The 24,158-nt window shown below is 47.0% G+C and overlaps 1 protein-coding gene across 2 annotated transcripts in view; it reads right to left on the bottom strand.

The window, feature by feature from the left end:
* Hcf (Host cell factor) overlaps positions 1–24,158 on the bottom strand; it is an 84,235-nt gene that overhangs the window by 35,317 nt on the left and 24,760 nt on the right. The window contains exons 7-9 of one of the 2 annotated variants that reach the window (XM_084591784.1): positions 23,190–23,463; positions 18,992–19,164; positions 3,224–3,400 (exon numbers count right to left, since the gene is read on the bottom strand). In XM_084591784.1, the coding sequence (XP_084447910.1) occupies positions 3,224–3,400; positions 18,992–19,164; positions 23,190–23,463 (624 nt within the window). The remainder of the gene's footprint in view (positions 1–3,223; positions 3,401–18,991; positions 19,165–23,189; positions 23,464–24,158) is intronic. The other variant, XM_084591785.1, reaches the window with a different exon arrangement.

The following is a 24,158-nucleotide window of genomic DNA, read 5'->3' as shown; positions in this document are numbered from 1 at the left end:
ACACACACACAGAGGGTGTTTTACACTTTCTTTTTTTACATTTATTGTTTATTTTATGTTTATTGTTCATTTTATACACTGATACATAGCATCGGCAAACACTGGCTTTCCTTTCCATTCCTAGCAGTTTGACACCTTTGAATGCAGTTTTCAATCTTTTCTATTACGTTAATTATCAGTAATTAATCTTTGCATTTGCTAATTTTTTAATTAGCATCACAAAGCATTGACATTTCATTCTGAGCATTTTGACACTTCGAACCCCCCTTTTCATCGTTTTTTTTTTAAATCTTTCCGATTCCTCTCATATGTCAATAAATTACATTCATTACGCAAACTCTTCCTCGCCTGTCAATCAATCATCAATCGCTAGACTCACAAAAAATTTATTTTGTGTCATCGTATACAACGATACATTTTTTTTGCAGAGCCCTCGATTAAATATTTCCGACCCATGGTGCGGATACTACTACTACTACTACTACTACTATGGCGGCTTTCCGAGCGAACAAGCTGTATAAGCTATCGTTTAAAATTACTAACACAAATAATGCAGCGTTTGCAATACGATCGTCGACTTCCGAAGCGCACATCACATCCAGTATTTATCGCAGGTGTCTACTGTCTGCTTCAGAGAGAACACACTGTAAACAAACTTTTCCATCTTATTACGGAAAACAAAAGTCAAGCAGATTTTTCTCAAGCCACGCCACTGACAGTAAGTACTCTGTGATGTGCCGCAGATGCAGCGCAAGAGCTCTGCACGTGCTCGGAAGGGAGCGGAAATGCGGCAGTGCAAGAACGCTCGGCTGGCACGGACCCCCATATTCTCAGCTTTTATTTTTCTGCCAAAGATGCTTTGGGAGCCTATATCCTGGAATACGAATGATATTCAAAATTTCAGCGTCTGAAAAATTTGCTAACTACATTTTTTCCTTAAAGACTAGCAGCACATAAGGAATCATGTGGTACGGGCCACAGGCTATCACACTCAAGAGTATTTTGGCTTGCTACTGAGCACTGCCAAATGAAAGTTTGAAAACATTTATTTTTACCTTGTTTTATATACCGTATTTACTTGCATAATGATTACACCCTAAATTTTGGGGTCAAAATTCGATTTTTTTTATATTCCCCGCTAACAACCACACCCCAAATGCCTCCACCGCCATTTTTGTTTTCATGTCCCGCACTGTTACAGCCACAGCCGCCTGTTGGTTGATCTGCAGTCATCCCACAGCAAATGCATTCCGACGCGTTCTCATGATTCCTCGATTAAAATGCATGATTAAAAAGCAGAACCGGCGGAGAGGATGGCCCCCAGAACATTTGCTGCCCCTGGCGGCTGCCCTCTCTTCCAGTCACACTAAGCGGCCGCCCCGTCGGAGCACCTCTCTTTCTTCCACCGTGGTTTCAGGGGTCACCTTGTGGACTGTGTGCGTGCTTAGCTTAACCCTTTCCTGCCCGCGCCTATTCCCATAGATAGTTCGCTATCGACAGCTTTGTAATTTGAACTTTCCCACTTTCCAACGCTCCTCGACAAGTGGCGTCATTCAGTGAGAAAAAGAGGAACTCTTCTTTCAGCTTCGCGTTTGGATTTATTTTTTTGCCGTGCCGCGCCCTCCCAGATGGTCTCCGGAGTCAGGTGATCGAGACTCCTTGTTTACATCATGGCCGACGTCACGCGCTGCTGCTGGTCGGTAACAGCACATTTCCACGAAAGTTGACGCACCTCAGAGCTTGTGTTTGGATGCGAACAGCAGCAGTGATGACTCCGGACGACGAAATCAGCTCTTCAGGCTTTAGCACTAACAGCTATGTCAAACCAACCCGGAACGTCAACAGTCATGCGTCGATAATATTCGCTTTCGCTGCTGAAAAGTTCTGCTTTTGCTGCGCTAATCAGTTTTCTTGCCACAATGTTGCATTGGACTGTTTTAAAAAACGTATAAGCTGAAATTTTTTTCTTTCATTTGTGTGATAAACTTTGATGCTTTCGTGCATTTTGTTTTTATAGAACTTCTTTTTCCGATAATTTTTTTTCATCACTTACTGAATAAATATGATGATTGTCACTAATACCATTGTGAAGAGGAATTCCTCATCTACAATTTGATACTAGACATCTCTGTACCAAGCAAGTTTTGTTTAAAAAAATATATTGACGCCACCCTAAAACCATCACTTTTCCCACGAGCAGGAAAGTGTTGAACAGCTACGCACAGACATTGCAGTGATCCCCCTGGGGGTCTGACATCACTGCTGCAGCCTCTTGACATGTCTCTAAACAAACCGTTTAAGGATAATGTTCAAAGACTGTACGCAGAGCGGATGACAGTGAGCCAGCATGATTTGACACCGAGCGAAAAGATCAGAAGGCCATTCGCGGAGGTGCTTTGCTTCATGGATCTTGCAAGGAGCAGTATCCCCAACGAGGTAGCGTCCAAGAGCTTTAGGAAGACCGGCATATCGAACTTGTTGAATGGAACAGAAGACGACTTTTTGTGGGACTGTGAAGATGCTCCCAGCGACGACACTGCCGTTTCAGACAATGAATCATGCAGCAATGGCAGTGAGGATTCAGACTATGATGAGAATATCAAATGAGAAAAAATAAAAGGGGATGTGCAGTTCATGTGATGCTCATGCAATGTGTGCATTTACTACAAAGGTAACCCTTACTCAACTTTTATTTTTGGTTATGATTGAGATATCTACTCTAAGAAGTAGTCTGACCTGCAACTTGTTTGCGTTTTCGGCACCACGAAATTTTTTCCGGAAACTTTACCTCACGTAATTGATCGCACTTCTAAATGTGCGCGAGTTCTTTTTAAAGTGTGACCATTACACGAGTAAATACAGTATATATCTTTTTTTCGCAGTTGCCTCAGTAAATTCCACAAGCCAGGTATTTGGGTACGCTACTCAGCTCCAAACTGCCTCTCTATCTTTTTGTTTTTTTGCTACTACATTTGCAGCGCAAGCTATTCGCTTCGATACGAAAATACTTTGTCGGGTTTTGAAATGTGATTTGAACAGGACTGATACTTGATCTATATTCAATTAAAACTGAAAATTTGCCATTGCACGCACCTACTTTTTATCTAGAGGCACACTAGTTCATTCGTTTAGATCCACATCGCTCCTACTCGGCACCACAAGAGTGGTGAGTGATAAAACGACACTTGGTTTGCCCCACAGTAGAAATGAAAAAAGCACTCACCGCCAGACCAAGCAGAGTGGGCTGCTGCTGTGCCTGAGAGGTGGTGATCAGGGTGGGCTTGCCCGGGGTGCCGCCCGCCTGTGTGGTGACCAGCTTGACTATGGTGGCCCCCTGGGGGATGACCTTGCCCTGTGGTGACGCCTTGCCAGCCTGCTGGATCAAGCTCACCTTGGGCATCTGAAAAGCACACCGAGGAGGACCAAGTCAGTGCACCCAATGGAATCCTTTTTCCAGTTACTCGACTCAAACTAATGGTGTTGGCGATGAGTATAAAAAAACATTATGGCCGCCGTGCAACACCACAAGACGACTATGGAAGTGGCTAGTGAGATTACAATAGTGCAAAAGCATAGTTGGCATTCATCACAACGTGACATCTATTAAGAGAAGAGGGAATCAGATCATGAAATTGCGGGGAAAAAAAATCTGTTTTTGAAAAGTACACTTTTCGGAATCTAAAACATTATTTCTACGTTGTCCAGAAATATTTCACCTATAGTCGAACTCTAAGTACTCTAAATAAATATATCTGTCAGTGCCAGCGATATTCGCCCCAAACCGCGAAAAACCTGCCAAGTTCAAGGTGTGACTGCTCAGCTTTCCCGCCACAGAGCGCCGCCATTTTGGCATCGTTGAAAAGCCGAGTCTTCGACTCTTTGTCCCAGCCCTTCCCTTCCTTCTCCGCCAGCTGGAAAGTGCATAAAAAAAATCAGCAGGACGGCAGCATGAGGCAGCCAATGAATGCCATGCCCCGATTGGCTCTGTGCCGCGGCGTGTTGCAAGACGCCTCCTCATTGACTGACGCCGCGGCATAATGGCAGCCAGCGTAGGGAGCATCTGCTTTGTCCGCCGCTGGAAAGCAATTCCTTTTCTTGTATTTCGAGGCTTCCACCACGCGGAATGCATCATCACACGTTCGAAAAGAAGTCCTGGACAAAGCATGCCTACAGGAAGCGAAAACGCAAGCCTGTCACAGCAAGGAATAAGTGGCGATTATCAGCAGGTGGCTCTGCCGAGCCGAGCGTCCACTCAGAATCCGCGGAGTACGCAACCAACGTGCTGTGCGATCTCATGCAGTCGGACACTAGCCAGTGATTGTGAGAAGAACCAAGCTCTTCCGCTGTCTAGGCAGGGGTGCAGTGTTACTTCATCAGTGACGATCGACATGCCACTGCAAGTTCGTCGAGTCGCGCACCAGCCAGCGCATGTGAGACGGGCCATGATCTATCGTCGTCAAGCCGCGGGTGCAACGTTATTTCGCCAGTGAAGATCGACACGCCAGTGAGTGTCACTATACATGAGCGTCCCGTCGCAACGTTCAATGGAGAAGTGGTCTTGCAACAGTCACCGCCGCCCAACTTGCTAGCAGTGGAGACATGTTTCCCCGGTTTATCTTTTAACTTCGAGATGTACCCACAGCAGACGACCGCAAGTGAAGGCAATTCTATGCCATCGACGAGTTATGGCGCTCGTGGGCGCGCACTCGCTTCCGCAGAGGCGCCGGTGGCTGAGCCATCAACTAGTTACGGCACTCGCTTCCTCGGGCTCTCTGGCGGCCGATCATCGCAGTGCCGAATATTCACCCAGTGAATGTCGCATTATTAAAGCTCACCTAAGGACACGATTTGTCTTTGCAGAAATGGCAAAAGTATAGAGCGCTTGCAAATCTCTTCGCGCGGTTTCACAAACAGAGGGCAAGTCTGTGCTGACTGACTTGTAGGAAGATACCATTTCCGCTCCTCCAAAACAGTAGACTCATAGCAAATTAAGAAGGTGCACAAAGTCCATCTCTTGAAAGGAAAAAGGGCTAAGAAATTGCCTGCTGCCAGAAACACCAAATATTACAGTGCAGGAGCCTTTTAGACAGTGTGTGCTAGTTTGGAACTTTCAAGTTTGTTTTCTAGAAACTTCATTTCGGGCTTATCACCTTGCTTGTGGAAAGCATAGCATCGCAATGAGTGCATGGATTTTTATCCCGTCTGCTTTGTTGTAATTGCTGAAATGTGCTTACACTAAGATAGTCTGAGATTTGCCATTTAGGCTCACCATTGTTTATTACACAGTAATTAGATCATGATACCTTCTAAACATAAAGAGAAAATGTATACCAAGTGAGTTAGGAAATGTGCAGAAAAGTTTTAAAAAAATTAAAGAGAATCTTGATTTAGACCACACTTTTCTGTAAGTATTAAAAACATCTGCAGACCAATAACCCATTTTGCTGTCATGTCAGGCTTTCCACGAGTGAGCAACATGCGACCAACATATAAACAATGATAAAATAAAAACTACTGAAGCTATCATTTCTAAACTTTATAACTTTCTGTTTGATGCTATTTCAAGCCAGCCTGCTAAATTTAATCCCTCTAAGTCAAACAATAAAAAAAAGTTTGCTCCGATTACTTCATCTCCCCTCAACATATACAAAATTTTTAAATGCCTTTATATGGTTCACTGCTGTGCTCACGCTTACGGAGTCGTTTGATGCTCACACTTCCCGGATAACCATCCCGTCTCGTCACAAAAAGACTCCGCGACTTCAGCAGCGTCATTCGCATCAACAAAATCTTGCTAATCGATATCGCGACCGGCCAGGTCAGCGTCAACAACACGTCGTCACAAGTCGTCATGAGGCTGGCTTTGTTAAGTGTTAGTTAGTTAGTTATATGAAGTTTTATGGCGCATAAGCAACTGTGGCTATCATGCACCAACCGCAAGTTTAGACGATCAAGTGGCTACAGTAATGATGCTCAGATTTGGTTTAAAACATTGGCCTCCTTTAAAAATCCATAAACAAGTGAAAAATCGACAAGTGCTTCTTGGCCTAAAAGCAATGCGGGATGAAATGGGATGTGTTCTTTGTAAAATACAGTAAAATATTTTTTCCTGTGCTCCTCGAGTTGTGAGCATGAGATTAAAATATGATTTACTGTTAGCTCATGTCCACACATTTCACATACAGGTTTGCCTTTTTCCGTTAGTAGGAAGTTATGTGTTATGTGTGTATGGCCTATGCGCAGACGACATAAAATTACCTCAATGAAACGTTTCTGATGTTCACATGATTGCCATTCTCCTAATATGGGCTTTATGGAGTGAAGCTTGTTCTCTGCTTCGCTTTCCCAATCAGCCTGCTATTTAGCTCGTAATTTCGTACGTACTAAGTTCATTCCGTCTCTGTGTGGCATGTTGATTTGCTTTATTTGTAAATTTTTCGCACCTGCTGCACATATATCTGCTCGTTCATTACCCTTTATCCCAACATGACTGGGTACCCAGCAGAATTTGATAGTATGTTTTCTTCTTGTGATATTTACTATGTTGTGTATAATGTTTCCTATCAGTGGCTGAACAGCATTTTTGGAGTTTATTGCACTGATGACGCTTAATGAACCTGTGTAGATGATGCTGTTTTTGATGTTCTTATCCAATATTTTCTCCACAGCAGCACAGACAGCGTAGCATTCGGCTGTAAAAACTGATGCACACTGGGGTAGTCGTGTTATTTTCTCTGTGTTATTTTGTACTATTGCACTGCCAACATAGTCTTTAGTTTTTGAGCCGTCTGTAAAAAATGCAATGCAATTTTTATATTTTTCTTTTAATGCAAGGTATTCTTGTGATATATGCTCATGTGGTGTGCGTGTTTTTTGAAACTGCGTTAGTGTGAGGTCGAAAACTGCTGGGAAGGTGTACCATGGTGGGAGTGGTTTATTTCTTGGGGCAATACTTGGCAATTCACTAATGTCTAAATCTTAGCACATTTGTTCGAAGCGCATGAGAAGCGGCTTAATCAACCGGGGCTTGTTGTTGAAGACTGTCCTAGAGGGACATTCCATGACTACTGAATGACATAGATGTTTTGGTTGAGAACGAAGTTTCAGGATGTATGCACATGTTAGGGCGCATCGTCTGTCCTTTAATGCAGGTTCATCTGTTTCTACATAGAGGCTGGTTATTGGGGATGTTCTGTACGCGCCAACTGCTAACCGTAATCCAAGATTGTGTATCGGGTCTAGTCGTTTTAAATAGGATGTCCTAGCTGAACCATATACTATACAACCGTAATCTAACTTAGAGCGCACCACGGAGCGGTAGATTTGCAGAAGGCATGCTCGGTCGGACCCCCACCGTTTTCGCGACAGCACCTTTAGGACGTTAAGTGATTGGGCTGCTTTCTTTTTCAGATTGTTTATATGGGGAAGAAATGAAAGTTTCTTGTCGAATGTGATACGCAAAAATTTATGTTCATGTTTCACTGGTAGTATGGTTTGGTTGAGGTATAACGTGGGATAATTCTGTAAGCCTCGTCTCAATGAAAACACAACGGCCACTGTCTTTTGAGGAGAGAACTTAAATCCATTGCTGTCTGCCCAGGTAGCTAGTTTATTTAGTGTCAGTTGTAGTTGTCTCTCACAGGTGGATATGTTGGAGGAAGTGCATGCTACTTGCAGGTCATCTACGTAGACAGAGTACATTATGGACTTTGGGATTATTGCAGATAACGAGTTCATTTTCACTATAAAGAGAGTTGCGCTTAGAATACACCCCTGCGGCACGCCGTTTTCTTGTGCAAAAGTCGTGGAGAATACTGTGCCTAAACGGACTTGAAATGTACGGTTCGTCAGGAAGTCATTCAGGCAGCTCAGCATCCTGCCTCGGATACCTAGATCTGCTAGGTCGCGGAGGATACCGAACCTCCACGTGGTGTCGTAAGCCTTCTCCAGGTCGAAGAAGACCCCGACACAGTGCTGCCTGTGGCTGAACGCCTCCCGGATTGTGTTCTCGAGGCGGACAAGGTGATCGGTTGTTGATGATGCCTTTTTGAAGCCGCATTGATGTATATCGAGAAGATGCCGGGATTCAAGAAAAAAGGTTAGTCTGATGTTTACGATGCTTTCAAAAGATTTCGCAATGCAGCTGGTTAGGGCTATTGGTCTGTAACTGTTAGGACATGTGGGGGGTTTGCCTGATTTCAAAAAAGGTACTATTATGGCTTTTTTCCAAGCTTCTGGTATCTTGCCAGTCGTCCATATTTTATTAAAAAAATTCAGCAATGCTTCTACAGCGGCTTGTGAGAGATGGGCGAGCATTTGGTAGTGTACATTGTCAAGTCCCGGTGCTGTTGTTTTGCCAGAAGATAAGGCTCTGTTTAATTCATGTATTGTTATAAGTGCATTGTAGTCATTTACACCTGTCCGAAGGGGAAGCTTTTGCTTTTCTGCTGTTGTTTTATGCTTTTGAAATGTGCGAGTGTAGTTAGATGAGCTTGACACATTGGCAAAGTGTTCGGCTAAAATGTTCGCTTGTTCTTCTAATGTTGTTTGTGTTCCGGGTGGTGTCAGCATAGGATATGTATAAGGGGTGAAATCTCCTGTAAATTTTCGGACCTGTTCCCACATTTTTTTGGAGGGCAACGAGCTGTTTATCGAGGACACATATTTTTGCCACGAAGTTTTCTCCGCGTTTCTCCGGACATACCGCGCTCTGGCTTTGGCTTTCTTGTAGTTAATCAGGTTCTCATGTGTCGGATATCTGCGGAGGATGCCCCATGCTTTGTTTTGTTCTTTTTTGGCTAATTTGCATGCCTCCGTCCACCATACTTTGTGTTTTTTTCTTGCGTGTTGTGACGTTTGTGGAATGGATAATAGTGCTGCTGAAATTATGCATGCGATAAACCTTTCATTTATTTCTTCTACGCTCAAATCTTCAGAATATACTTTTTCTAGCGCAGCGTTCATTCTAAAAACCGACCAATCGGCGAGGTGGAGTTTCCTGCGCCGTGGCCTCGATGGGATGCAGCGTTCGTTCTAAAAACCGACCAATCGACGAGGTGGAGTTTCCAGCGCCGTGGCCTCGATGGGATGATGGGTGTGGATGATGATAACTTTAAAACTGTCGGTAAGTGATCGCTTCCCAGAGGGTCATTTAAAACATCCCAATTAAAATCATTAAAAACTGATGGAGATGTGAAGGCTAAATCAATGCAGCTCATTTTTCCTGAGCTGGGGCAACAATACGTCGGCTTCCCGGTGTTTAAAAGGCATATATTATTTGAAAGTATAAAGTCTTCTAAGATCTGTCCTCTGGTATCAGTATGGTCACTTCCCCAGAAGTGGGAGTGCCCATTTAAATCCCCAACAATCAAGAATGGTTCTGTCAACTGCGCAGTCAAGTCTTCTAATTCATGTAGTGTAATTGAGAGTTGTGGTGGTATGTAGAGGGAACATATTGTTATCGTTTTGTGGCTTATGATGGTTACGGCCACTGCTTCAAGGTTTGTTTTGAGTGGTATTTGTCTGGCAGGGACATCAGGTTGTATTATTATGGCGACACCTCCTGACAGCCTACCAGCATGCGTTCGATCTTTTCGGAAAGTTTTGAACTTTTTAAAGATATTTGTGTGCCGAGGCCCAAGGTTTGTTTCTTGAAGACACACAGCTGTGGGTGTCATGGTTGTGAGGATGTCTGTAATGTCTGCGTAATTTCTCAATAAAGCTCTACAATTCCACTGTACTATGTAAGCCATTATGATATGTTGGGGATTAAGAAAAGTTACTTTACTTCAGGAGGGGTTATACGTGGTTTTCCCTTTTTTTTCAAGTGAGTGCCTCCTACCCTGCAGCCCAGAAGTGCTGGGGGAGAAGTCCATCGCCTCACCCGAGGCGCTGGAGGTCCGTGGTGAAGGCACGGACGACCGATTCTTAGGTCTCCCCCTGGTAGAGGAAACCTTGCGGGCTACCGACTCCGTGGTCGGCAAGCCCTCTTTTGAAACTGGCAGAGCAGCCTTTGCTGCTTCTGCCTGGGGCGAGCAGGATGGCCCTGCCTCAGGTTCCGAAGACACCTTGGCAGACGCCTGATTGCAGTGTAGTGCCTCGCCCTTGGACGCTACAACCGCATAGTCTGGTTTTCCAGTGAATAGAAAAAGATTAGTTTGTGCAAGTCGTTTTCTGGCCTCTGTAAATGAAATGTTCTCTTTAGTTTTGATAGTGATGATCTCTTTTTCTTTCTTCCAACTTGGGCATGATCTAGAATAGGCGGGATGGTCCCCCTCGCAGTTCACGCAGTGTGGCGATGAGGCATCACAGTTTTCAGACTGGTGTTCTTTCGAAGCACATTTTGCGCATGTTTTGCGACTGCGACAACTTTGTGATCCGTGGCCGTATCGTTGGCAGTTAAAACATCTTCGGGGGTTCGGTATATAATGTCGGACTTCAACTTTCAGGTATCCTACTTCAATCTTTTCTGGCAATACGCTTGAGCTGAATGTGAGAATGAGATGTTTAGTAGGTATCTCTTTATCATCTCTTCGGATTGTTATCCTGTGCACATTTACAACATTTTGTTCTGCAAGACCTTCTAGCATTTCTTGCTCGCTTATGTGGAGGAAGTCATTATCGGAGATTACACCACGCACGGTGTTCAAAGATCTATGGGCGGTGATGGTCACATTGACATCCCCAATGCAGTGGAGGTTTGGAAGCTTTGCATACTGTGTTTCGTCGTTTAATTCAAGCAGTAGGTCTCCGTTTGCTATTTTTGTGACTTTGTATTTCGGACCAAGGACAGCTGAGAAACATTTTGACACTAGAAATGGGGACAAAGTTCGGGCCGGCTTTCCCTCAACTTCGGAGTGCACGACGTGATATTTGGGGAAGCTTTTCTTAGGTTTTTGCAGGAATTCTGCAGTTTCTTCGGTGCGCCTTTTTTTGTTTAGGCGATCAGCTTTTACAGTAGAAGAAGCCATGTAATATGTGTGTTGTTCGGCCAAGGTGCCAGCCGCCCACCATGGAGCCCAACAAGGGGGCAGGACAGGAACATGCAACCAAGTCCAGTCCATGCCAGCTGTACACCCCAGCTATAACCAAATATGGCGGTACTCAGGGTGGTACGCCACACAAGGTTAACCCTAGCCGCCTGGAAAAAGAAAAACCAAGAAGAGAGGAGAGGACAGGACAGTTGTAGGAAAGGAGATAGGAAAGTGAAAGATGGAGGGGAGGACAGGAAAAGACGACTGCCGATTTCCCCCGGGTGGGTCAGCCCGGAGGTGCCGTCTACGTTAAGCTGGGGCCAAAGTGGTGTGTTGCCTCCGCCGAGGGGCCTTAAAGGTCCAAACACTCGGCATCGGCTCAACCACCAGGATCCCCTTTTCCCCGGACACGGCGATGCCACGCACGGCTAAGCGTGGGTGCTGGGGTCCGTGGTGTCGCACAGTACACGCAAACACCTGCTTTAACAGGTGCCCCCTGCGGGGCTTTGTTGAGTGTCTTCAATGCCCGCTTCAGTTACGTCAGAGAAGCTGGCATTGCGAAAACAATTCCGGATGAAATCTGGCATCACTTCCATCCACACTGCTTTGATCATTTCCACCGTCGAGTACAGCGAGATCTGGAGAGGCCCATTGACTATCAACTGCAATCAGCATCCGCTGCACAACACGGCACCGGCAGGCCAGTTTAAGGGGAGACACTGGTCTTAAAATAAAAATTTTTATTTTTAGAGATATAATAACGAAATTGGGTGTGTATATGTATTTCTTCCTCCTGTTTTCAAAAATGTACTTAGTTCTACTCTATCTCAATTAGTTCTAATGTTATTGGGAAATAACCAAAGCCTAATTTGGTAATTTCTTACGGGTCGTTAGGACAGTTTCCCTCAATATTTTTTCGTTCCGATTAAAATGTAGTTGTAGCCAAAGACCTGCCATGTGGAGCTATGCTATTTATATTATCATTGATGTACATCACAGTATAAAAATAGTCAATTATGTAGATGCCCCACAATTCGAAAATATAATTAGCTGACACTATTGTTCAATAAATTTGATATGTTCAACTTAGCAATATAAAAATAGCATAGCTCCACAGTTCAAACCTTTCTGAATTCAACGGTATAAGATTTATTAAAATTGCACCACAAAAACCCAATGAAAAGTTCCGTAAGGCTAGTCATGTCACCAAAAAACATGAAGCTGAGAAAAACTCATTTGAAGTTTTGACACTGAGTGCAGAAAATATTGGGAAGAATCTTCGACAACGGATGTTACTCAGATGTTCCCTATCAGTTTCCTTACAAAATAAAACAAAAAGTGTCTTATTCCATCCAAGGAAACATTTAAAAAAAAAATGTCGAATGTGTAAGTGTGATGAAATTATAGAGGTTACTTTCGAGAAGTTAGGGGTGGACTTTTTTTTTTTTTTTTTGAGGTGAAAGTGAGGACCGGAGCCAAGGAGACGAGAGCTCCACCAGGCAAACTGTTGGGGAAGAGAACTGCTTCGCTTATTCTTGGGGAAGAGAACTGCTTCTGTTCGAAATCGCAGTTTTCGCAGACAAGCAGAAGCTTTACAGCAAGGCCGTACTCCTTATCTGTTGCCTTGCTCAAACGCAGACTTCCTGCGCCGCAGGTTCCGCAATTCGCTTGCGCGAAAAAATTGTTCAAAACCTTCAAGTCCACAATCACGAACTGGGTACCGGCATCAGCTGTCTGGTAATCCGCACTGACGCCAAGAAGGTCAAACTTGCGCTGGGTTGCCGACTTTTCCGACAGAACGGACTTTGCTTGCGCCGATCGCTCAACACGCTGCGCCTGCTCGGTCGACGAATAGTACACAGCATCAACACGAAGTGTACCACGATCCGAGATACGATTCGTGCTGCAACTTGGTCCCGCGGTGTCTTCATCGGGCAGCGTGCTTGATGTACCCGGCGGATCCAACGAGTCCGGCACTGCAGGCCCCGGCGACGCACTGGTGGCCGCTGCCTGCTGTTTTTTGTTCCACGGACGTTTCTTCCGGCTTCCAAAAGCTCGTTGCGTGCTCGGTTTCAATCGACTGTCTCCCGGCATCTCGATCGCAAAGAGAAACTCCCGGCACAAGGCGGAAACACGGCGTGCAGAGAAACACGAGCGTAAAAACAGACGCGCACGAAGCGACAGCCACAGCGGCGAACGCAAGAGAAAGAAAAAAAAATGACGTAGACGGTCACACCAGCCAATGGGAGGCGCAGAACGGCGCGCGCGCGAAGCGCGCCGTGTGCGAGCCAATCAGCGACCCGAAAACGGCCTTCGGGAAACCGGCCCGAACCGCCGCTCGGCTTGAGCGACGCCATTTTGAGATACCGTATTTACTCGAATCTAACGCGCACCTTTTTTCCGATATATCGTGTCCAAAAATTGGGTGCGCGTTAGAATCGAGTACGACCCTAAATCTCCGACATCATATCGCCATCAGCATTTCAAAATGGCCGCCTGGTATGCACTTCGAGCCTACTAGCTGGTCTAGCTGTCTATGCCTAGCTGCAGTAGCGTCCTTCGTGTGCTTTGGTACATGTGCTTTGGTTAGCCTACCCGTTTTCTGCGATTGACCGACCAGTATGGACGTGCCGAAGATTCGTCGAGTTCATCATGATGCCGCATTTAAAAGGAAAGTCATCGTGTGTGCAGAGACGGACGGAAATCGGGCCGCATCACGCGCATTCGGAGTTCCGGAGACATGCGTGCGGGACTGGCGCAAGCAGAAGGAAAAGATTTTCGGCAGCAAGGCTACACGAAAAGGTTTCAGTGGACCGAAGCAGGGCCGGTTCACCGAAATAGAAGAGCGGCTCGCAGAATATGTTCTAGAGCAGCGAGCGGCGCAGCGGCCAGTGACGACGGACCTGCTCAAAGTACGGGCGATGCAGCTAGCCCTACAAACAGGGCTAACGCGGAGCGACTTTAAAGCGAGCAGGTGCTGGCTGTCTAATTTTATGAAGAGAAAAGGCTTTTCTCTTCGAAGGCGGACAGGGATATGCCAGAAGTTGCCTGAAGAGTACGAAGAAAAGCTGCACAGTTTTCAGCGGTTCGTTCTAAGTTTGCGCCGCAAGTACGGCTACCACCTCGGCCAGATTGGAAATGCCGATCAGACACCGCTGTACTTTGACATGCCTGCCACCACAACCGTTGAAAAGAAGGGGGCGAAGCAAGTGCGCGTGTTGTCTTCCGGCCACGAAAAAACACGCGTCACCGCAATGCTTTGTTGCACCGCGGATGGACACAAGCTGCCCCCGTATCTCATATTCAGGCGCAAGACGCTCCCGAAAGGAATCGTGTTTCCGAGTGGCGTGATTGTGCGCGCCAATGAAAAAGGTTGGATGACAACGGACTTGGTCGCCGACTGGATCGATAACGTCTGGCGCAAGAGACCCGGCGGCAGTTCGGGCCTGCGTGCGACGCTTGTGCTCGACGCTTTCAAGTGCCATCTCGACCAACGCATCAAGGACAAGCTCGCTGCGTGCAACACCGACCTTGTCGTGATACAAGGTGGCATGACATCGCAGCTCCAGCCGCTCGATGTTTGCTTGAACAAGCCAGTGAAAGATAGGATTCGGGCGCTCTACACCGAATGGCTTGTGAGTGGCTGCCATGAATTCACTCCCAGCAACAGAATGAAGCGTGCCTCGCTGCAAGAGTTCACTGGATGGGCGAAAGATGCGTGGTGCACGATACCGTCTGCCATGGTCATCAAGGCCTTTAAAAAATGTGGCATATCGAATGCCATGCACGGCACCGAGGATGAGATGCTTTGGTCCGTCAGCAGTGACAAGGAGTTGTCTGACAGCGACGACGAGTGAACCTTGTGCCGGCATAGTGACAATCTTGGCAAGATAAGCCGTTTCCTTTTGTGTGTGTGCTTTTAGTGCACCGAGATTAAATCTTTGCTTTTCCAAACGAGACGAAGTTGTATTGCTGTATGAAAGCGTTAGGTGCGCGGTATTCTTTTTCGCGGAGAACGGGTGCGCGTTACAATCGGAGCTTTCTTTTTTTTTCGGGGGTGGGGGTCACGAAAAAACGGTGCGCGTTACAATCGAGGGCGCGTTAGATTCGAGTAAATACGGTAGCTCAAATTGCGCACAAAGAAACCAGCTTCAAAACAAGCCCAAGATGGCGGCGATCGGCCGGCTGCAACGCCGGCGGCGCGCGCGGGAAGTTCGAACAAAGTCTCTCTTTTCGGGGCCATTTCGTTGCTGCCGTGGTGTTTTGAAAGCCGATTTTATCACATTTCCCGACCGAATTCAGCGTTAATAATTTTACTGTAGATGCTCGAAAGGATAAACTTTCCGAAAATGAGTTTTTCCCAAAATAGACTTTTTGACCATTTTCGACCGTTTTAAGACCCGCGTCTCCCCTTAAGGGGGGACACGGCTCTTTGGCACCGAAAATCGGCCTGAAAATCGGATTTTCAATTTTTTCATTTTCGTATTCCTCGCACCATTCCGCATCTGCACGCAAATTTTCATCCTTATACCTCGCGTATTTATGAAGTTATAGCGATTAAAAAATGCAGTACCACACCCACTGCCCTTTAAATTGTGGACAAACGACACCCAATTTCGATCGCCCGGCGCATGAGAACTACGCGCTCCACCGCGGCGATTTTGGTCTCGTTCGAAAGCGCGCGCTTTCGGCTTATTTTTTCTTTCGGAAAGCAACCCTGTGCGCTCCGCCTTCCCCATAAAAAACAAACAAAAAGATAGCATGCAGCGCGCGCTACTATTGGCCGGTTAAGGCACGTGATCAAAATGGCGTCGTTTGGTTGGTTCCGGCAAGCTAGCCCTGAAATGCGGACTCCCAGTGACGCCATTTTGTCTTTCTGCCGACCACGCTAGTGCAACGCGAGAGTCATGCCAGGCGCGAAGAAGTACCGCTCTTTGCACAAGTTCGGGCGAAAGCAACCAAAGAAACGCGTTAAGAATGCGACTTCGTTGCATACTGTGCAAGAAGCAAGTGCCAGTGCTGCGGGATTGTGTGACGATCACGTTGCGGGCGGCGACGCTTCTCCGATTCCGCTGGACAACGGCGCCGTTCTTCGTGCCGACTGCAGTCGTGTACGTATTGATACCGCGCCTGTCACTAACAGTGACATAACTCAAGTGAGTGCCCGTGAGCAGGCTACGCTTGATAGACTGGTATCGACGCCGGCGACGGCACGAAAGACCGCGCTGTTCGCCGATGCAAGTGGTGCGTCCGCAGAGTCAGATGCGGACGGAACAGCCTCCTATGCGGTAATTGACCTCAGCATTGTGAATATCCTTCTGGATGCCGTGCGGTGCAAAACGTGTCGTGGATGCGTGCGTTTAATTACCAGCGACCGGAGCTATGGCCTCGCCGTAAAACTGATCGTGCTGTGCGACAACTGCGGTGAGATTGCGGCCGAGTGGAACTCGCGGAGGGTTGACGGCGAGAAAAGGTGCAATCCTTTTGAGCTGAATATTCTGGCTAGTCGAGCAATGCTGTCGACCGGTAACGGCCAGACAGCAATGAACGATATCTTTTCGGCGATGGGGTTGTCGCGGCGCGGGATGCACAAGACGTTTCAACGGCATCTGAAGAACACACTGCAACCCGCTGCTACCCGAGCCGCCACGACCGCTATGGCACAAGCCGCGCAGGCAGTGGCGAAGGTCTACGATGACTTGTGTTTTGGGCATAGGGGGAACATTGCCGTGTGCTACGACGGCACATGGATGACGCGCGGACACTCATCACATATAGGCGTCGGTGCCGTGGTGGAACTCTTCACTGGTTACGTGCTTGATTATGTGGTGTTGTCAAACTTTTGTCTGGGCTGCGAAATTGGTCCCAAGCCAAACACTGACGGCTACGAACTTTGGAAATCACGCCACCAGTGCCAAAAAAACACCAACTCCAAGGCTGGTCAAATGGAAGTAGAGGCTGGCAAAATTCTGTTTGAAAGATCTCTGCAGCGCCACAACATGCGCTACACAACCATGCTATGCGATGGGGACAGTCGCACGTTCAGTGCTCTTAAAGATGCTGCAATCTATGGCTACATTGAAATAGTCAAAGAGGACTGCATAAATCACGTGCACAAGCGTATGGGAGCAGCTTTGCGCAACCTCTTGAAGAGACACAAGGGTGCAGGGAAGCAAAGTCTTGGTGGCAGAGGAAGGCTGACAGCTGATCTAGTTGACAAGCTGGCAATATATTATGGCCGAGCGCTTCGATCAAATGTAGGTGATGTGGATGCCATGCAGCGAGCTGTGATGGCGACATATTACCACATCACATCTACTGATGACTGCCCCAAACACAGTTTGTGTCCTACCGGTGAGAAGTCATGGTGCCGCCACAACGCTGCAAAGGCAAAAGAGGAGCCTGCACCAAAGCACAATTACAGTCTGCTAAGAGATGTGGCTGATGCTCTTTTGCCTGTTTATAGTCGTTTATCAGAGAAGAGCCTGCTGCAGAGGTGCATTCGGGGGAAGACCCAGAACTCGAACGAAAGCTTCCACTCGGTCATCTGGACCTTGATCCACAAAGAGCGGCACTCATCACTGTTTGTTGTGGAAGCAGCCACAGCAGAAGCTGTGCTGCGCTTCAATGCCGGCTGCAAGCATACAGCAGCAGCAATTCTGCAAGAATGCAGTACAAATGTGACAGCAACTGGGTCCAGGAGAGCTGAAGAAAAGGACTTGCACCGTAGCGTACGTTCTGCAAAGAAGCGGGCGGCTTCGCTTGGCGTTGCTAAAACAGAAAAAAGAAAACACCGCGACAGCATGCACCCCGACTATGCTCCTGGTGCGTTTTAATAGCATGAGGTCTTTGGGGTTGCCCTTCCTGATTAAATGCCGTGAGGCTTGAGTGCTTCCGACAATCCCCCAATTTTGGTAGTGTTGCATTTTTTAAAGATCAATATCTCTGGTCCTGTTCTTGCTATTGCTTTAAAAATTTTTTTTCTAGAAAGGGAATCCTGCGAGTCTCATGAAACCAAGGTAAATGCAGTGACGACAAAAGAAAATTTGCTGAGAAGGTTATGTTGTCTTCGGTACCCAAATGGAATTTTCCTTTCAAGCGTTTCCTATTGCGTAACTTTAGCTCAAATTGGCATAGGCCATTAATTTTCGCTTCAGATCACTTTCCACCTGTTTCTGATCTTGTTGACATATCAATCATTGACATAATTTACACCTACATGCTGTGAAGTGTTTTTCCTCGTTTTCTCAAAACTGCAATTTTGAGGGTGCTGCAATTTTGGAGGAGAGATATCTCTTAGTCTATTTGTGCTACAGCTCTCATTCTTGTCTTGTTAGAAAGAGAAAACCTTCGACAGTGCCGTAGGATAAAAAACATGTACAGTTATTATGCGGCAACATTTACCGAATTAATTATCAATCTTAGGTGCCAACCTGGGCTTTTATTCATAAAAGTTTGACTTATTGTAACTTTGGTTCAAATTCTTCTACCACGTTAATTCATGACTAGCGGCACTCTATGATCCTTCTAGATCACTCTGGCAGGGCTATTCTCCTCATGCCATAAAGTGTTTAGTAATTAACTCACCTCCAAACGAAGAACATGAATTAGGGATTATTTTGAAAGCTATTTCATCTACAAGAAAACTAATCAGATATTTGAAATCAGCATGCAAAAGTACATTAATGGTGCAAGTTTCAGTCAGATCCACTCATAAATAAGGAAAAAAGTTTTAAGAGGGGTGTCCCCCCTTAAACGACCGTATTATGCTCATGTCCAGCAGTTGCACTTTTGATGTCGCATTTGGGGGCAGCAGAAAAAAAATTATCCGTGTTGCGGCATACGACAGCACACCACGTGTCCATCAGTGGCGTCGCACTTCTCACTTTCTCTTTTTCTTTTTTTTTTGAAGCACTAGCGAAAGTTACGTTCTATTCAATAAAAGCAAGTTTCGAGCTCATTGTCATGTCTAAGGGGTTCTTCTCCTGCCCGCTGTCATTTCTGTGATTTGTCCTCACCGTTGCCAAAGTGACGCCCTGCGTCGTTTTCACCAGGGTGACTATCTGGGGCTGGGATGTGGCAGCGGCCCCCTTGTGCACCGTGATGATCTGCTTGCCTCCAGCTGCAGCGCCCGCCTTGAGCAAGGTGCCTGGTGCAGCCAGCCTCACCGCTGCACCCCCAGCGGGACTCCCTGAGTAAAGAAAAGAAACATTCAAACATTGCTCCAGGGTCACTTAAGTTCTATCACCACGAGCATATTCCAAGAGCTATCAAACGGTGCCAAGGCGTCTTGGCTTCTGTCCCTTCCTTTCGTCAGGCATGCTAGAGCCAGTGAGCCCGCATACGCCATGCGACCGAACTGGCCAAATTCAGACGAAAGTAATTAATTGCCGAGAAATGAGAAAACCAGCCCACTGCAAGTAATTCCGGCATGGCCACAGCCAGAATAAAGAGGGAAAAAAAAAAGCGATCAAATACGTGTACTGAAGTGATGTTAAACTTGAAATCAATTTTATAATTACATGGTAATGCAAACTAATGAGAAACAGACTTGTTGGAAATTTCCTGTTAACAACTACCGAGCAATTTTCTTGGCTCATGAGTACCTTTTCCGCCGCTAGATGGTGTTGCACACGCTGACGGGGTCTGCTTCATCGCACGCAATAAGTTTTTTATAAGTTCTGTCTTTCGCATAGAATGGCAAATATCCTAAGAACGAGGTCTACAACGCCCGTAATAATGCAGTCCGAATCACGCGAGCTCTATGACTGGGGAGCTGCTACCGCCGTTGCGAGTACAGTAAAACCTCAATAAAACATACCCACTATAACAGTACTTTGGTTTAGAAGTAGTAAAGTCAAGTCCCTGACTTGGCGCCTATTCAATATACAGTCGCAGACTGATTTTCGGGACTCCAAAAATTCGGACATGCTCGATTATTCAGACTGCTTCGCGGAACCGTCACCCTTCCCATAAGCCGTAATGCATAATAAATACCGAAATTTCAGACACTTCACAACCTCTCATTTGATTTTTCGGACCCTACTCGAGCCAACTCGATCGACAGCAGCTACCCACACCGACGCTGACTGAAGCATGAAGTGCCATTTCTATTTTGGAATGAGCCTCCTTACCGCCCCAAGAGGTGGCAGTAGGAGCAGAGTCTGCTCATCATCATCGTTTTTGTGTGTTCCGGCACAATGGCTAGTTTCAGTCTCGCCCGTCCAAATCCAGGTCATATCCAGTAGCCACTGGCCCGGTCGTCTCTTCTTTCTTCTTTGTAACGGCGTGCGGTGTAGTTATAGTGTGCAGTGTACGCCTAGCAGTGAGACCAACGAAGCACACAGGAATGGCGCACACATCGGGGCAGTAAGCACCGGGGAAATCAACTAAGAAGCGCGGCAAATATGCAACGATGACAATGGCGAAAAAGATCGCCCTGATCCATCAGTACCTGCAGAGCGAAGTTGCCCGGGTGTTCGGCATCTCGACGCGGACTGTGTCAGACTACATGAAAAACAAAATGAAGATATTGAAGCTTGGATTACGCAGCATCTTTTTGCTACCAATGTATGCAAGTTGGACCGGAAATTCAAGGCCCAAAATCGCAAGGTGTTACTCTTTGTGGACAATTGCGGTGCACATGGCTACATTGATGACCTGGAATCCGTTCAGTTGGAATTCCTGCCACCAAACACAATAAGCGTCCTTCAACCCATGGACCAGGGTGTGATTAAAAATTTGAAAGTGCTATACAGAGCACGCTTGCTGAGCCGCATGGTTCTGGGCATTGACGCCGGCAAGCAGTATGCTGTAACTCTGCTGTCGGCGATCAGCATGCTTGCTGACGCCTGGAAGGCAGTGACCGCAGCCACACTCCGAAACTGCTTTCGGCATGCCGGATTTGTTGAAGTTGGTGAAGCGGATGACGCGGCCCAGGATCTCCCGTCCGACATGCTTCCCACAGATGGCGAACATGTGCAGCAAGACTTGTGCAGTGGCGGCAAGGTGATCGACGCAGTCACCTTTGAGAACTTTTCAAATGCCGACAGTGCAGCACTCACATGCGCGGAGCTGGACGATTATGAGATAATTCGTCAGGTGTCTGCTGTCCCGCCTGACTACGAATCTGAGTCAGAGGACGACGCACCACCTGTTCCACTGCCATTGCACGCGGACCTTGTGAATGCGGTGACGATGCTTGCAGCTGCCTACAGTGACAGCACGACCCTTCCCGAGATTCAAGCCGGTCTGATTGCTCACAAACGGAGGAGCGTCCAGCAGCGTATTCACAATATTTTCCAGCCAATTGCGGGGCATGAATAAGTGCATAGGGCATGATAGTGCATAGAAATAATGTTTTCTTTTTTTTTCCCGATTGTTTTTTCGCACTTCTGTTTATTCGGATTTTTCGGCGGTCCCCACGTTAAGGCAAGGATGACAGGGAAGCTTTTTGAAGAGTATGTGCACTTCACTGACCGCCATTTTGAGGCGAAAGGAAGAAAAGCTGTTGTTATCCTTGACAACAAATCGGTGCATGCTGCGGTGGATGGCCTCAAGGCACTGAAGCTGGTGTTTTTGCCACCAAACACCACAGCGATTGCCAAGCCCTTGGACCAGGGCATCACTAGAGCTGTCAAGCAGCTCTACAGAAAGAACCAGCTGCGCAGTATGCTGCTTGCACTGGAATGCGGCAAGGTGTATGCCCTTGACCTGCTGGGTGCGATTCACCTGCTGGAAAACTCATGGCGGCAGGTCGAGTCTGCTACCGTGCAGTACTGTTTTAAGCACGCAGGTTTTCGCGAAGTGTGCGCGGGTAACGCAGACGACGCAAGCGATATCAGCGGCGTCCCGGACCTAAGTGAGAACCTGCTGACCGAAGTACCAGAGAGAGAAGGTTCTTCAGAAGGCATTACCTTCTCTGAATTTAGGAACGTCGACAACGAAGTGGAAACTTCGCCAGACATGACGGATGAGGCCATCGTTGCCTCAGTGGTGGCGGAAGTGGCTCCAACTGACAGTGACGACGACGACACAAAAAGTGTAGAAGACTCGGGCCCAATATTGGCAGAAACTGCGCACGCTGCGAGCGTCATGCGACTGTTCACTAGAAAAAGGGGACTGGCCGAGAAACTGGCTTGCAGCCTGAATGAGTTTGAAGCTGCTGTTGTCGCTGCTAGAGCACCGCGGCATCAGACTAAGATTACCGACTTTTGCAGTTCAAAATAAAGGCTGCATTTTTTTTTTTTTTTTAACCTACTGCCCGTTTCCGCTTGTGTTTTGGCAGTTAAGTGGGTAATTTTAAGCTACTCCTGTTAAGCCATAGTACCCTTTAATATGTACTTTTTCCTAGTTCCGGCCAACCACGGCTTCACGAGGTTTTACTATACAAGCGAGCTGCTTGATACGGGCACTGTGCCGGTGCGACCGCCTGCTTATGTAGCGGGGCATCATCCTCGACCTTGTAGGCCGCTCAAGCGTCGTGAGTGTGTGCAAAGTTTCCGTGAATAGCTGTCAATGTAGGACGCAGCCAATGACACAGGGAATTCGACTGCACTCCATCCAGTCAGCCACCGTCTGCTCCCTTTCAGTGATGTAGAAGGGGGAAAAACCCAACGCACATTTACGGACACGAATTATTTGTCTCTACCACTGCGGGATTCAAACGGTCAAACAGCTATTGACCAAGAGCTCCAGATTGCAAAGTAGCGATCGAAGCGCATACAGCACCTTCACTTCTTACGGCAGCCGGGCCTACCTCTTCACCCCCACTCCCCTTTCACGATCAGCACACAGTCCTAGCCATACTCGTAGGAGCTGACTGGTTATTTTTTTTTCTGCGATGCATTTTGAGTCTGTTAAATCCTGGCAATAAATATATAAATAATATGGTTTGCCCTAGTGCCTTAATTCGTCAGCTTGAAGTGTTGCTGCAAAACATCCTCAAACATGCAGAAAGTGTAGTCTTTTTTTTTTTTTGCCACATCTGCTTACTACCTCCTGCTTTATTACGAGGTGCAAATTCGCAGCCTCAAACCAACAACCACCCTACAAGGAGAATGCATGGTGTCTTATACCTGCATGAGCTGCCGGCGCATGCGCAGACATGACGAATGCCATCAGCCATGACAATACATTGCGAGCGTCCTCGCGATACAACACGAACGCTATAACAGCTTCCAAGCTGCTCTTCTGCTGAACCTCCCCAGTTCCCACCTTGTATGGGCAGAGAGCTCAGCTTGAGTCCCTGCTGGGCCAGCACCGAAGGGGAGACAACCCGAATGCCAGATGTGGGAGATGCGGCAGCAGTTGCGCTGGTCGCTGTGGTCATCTTCTGGGTGGCAGCTGCAGCCGCAGCCAGGGCTGCCATGCCGGACATGGGCTGCTGCTGGCCCGCCACCGAGACAGCCGTTGTGGGCGCGGCTGGCGCTGCCACTGCCACTTGCTGCACCTGTTGTACTTGCTGCGGCTGGGCTTGCTGCTGCGGCTGCTGTGGTGAACAGGAGAGAGACGTAGTAGCCGCGTAAGGCTTAGTGAGTCTTCTAGTATCCGTGCACGCTAGATGACTTGTCGCCGACACTTCAGAATGCCACAGCCCAATTATTTTTATGAGGCAAACAAATTAAATAACTCCCAATAATGAATGTAGGCTTAATATTGATTTAGAATGCTTTGTTTTATCTGTATTTTAGACAGGAGTCTGAAAACAGATCAACCTTGAGGCGAACAAACGCATGTGCTAAAGACTGCTTGCAGCTCAGTGGGATCAATGGTCGACAATTTATGTTACCGGAACTTATTTGCATACAGACTAATTCTAAACCATGTCTAATCTACTTACTGGAGTAATGAAAGCACTAGCATGACATCCCTCCCAATCTATTGTTCATGATTTACTCAGTTTCATGGACTGCAGTCTACTGACCTTGGAAGCACAGCAATATACCGGCCAGGATTGGTGTTTTTATCTTTTTATAAGGTCTCCTATAAGGATGAGGCTCTCGAGATATTTGGCAGAGCGCCATGTCTTAGACGACCTTCGTGGCTTTTTGTCGTTGGTGCAGAAATAAGCAATGAAACGGACTTGTTTCTAGGAGCCTCCCAAAAGCTAGCTACCAGCCACTAAGAATGCCGCATCTACTTCAAATGCTCCAGCAAACCATGGGCCACATCATCAAATCACCA

The sequence above is a fragment of the Amblyomma maculatum genome, chromosome 1 (assembly GCF_055883805.1).
Source record: "Amblyomma maculatum isolate TAMU_Amacu chromosome 1, ASM5588380v1, whole genome shotgun sequence".
Lineage (NCBI taxonomy): Eukaryota > Metazoa > Arthropoda > Arachnida > Ixodida > Ixodidae > Amblyomma > Amblyomma maculatum.
The sequence above is the reverse complement of the archived record's forward strand: the minus strand, read 5'-3'. Positions and strand labels throughout refer to the sequence as shown.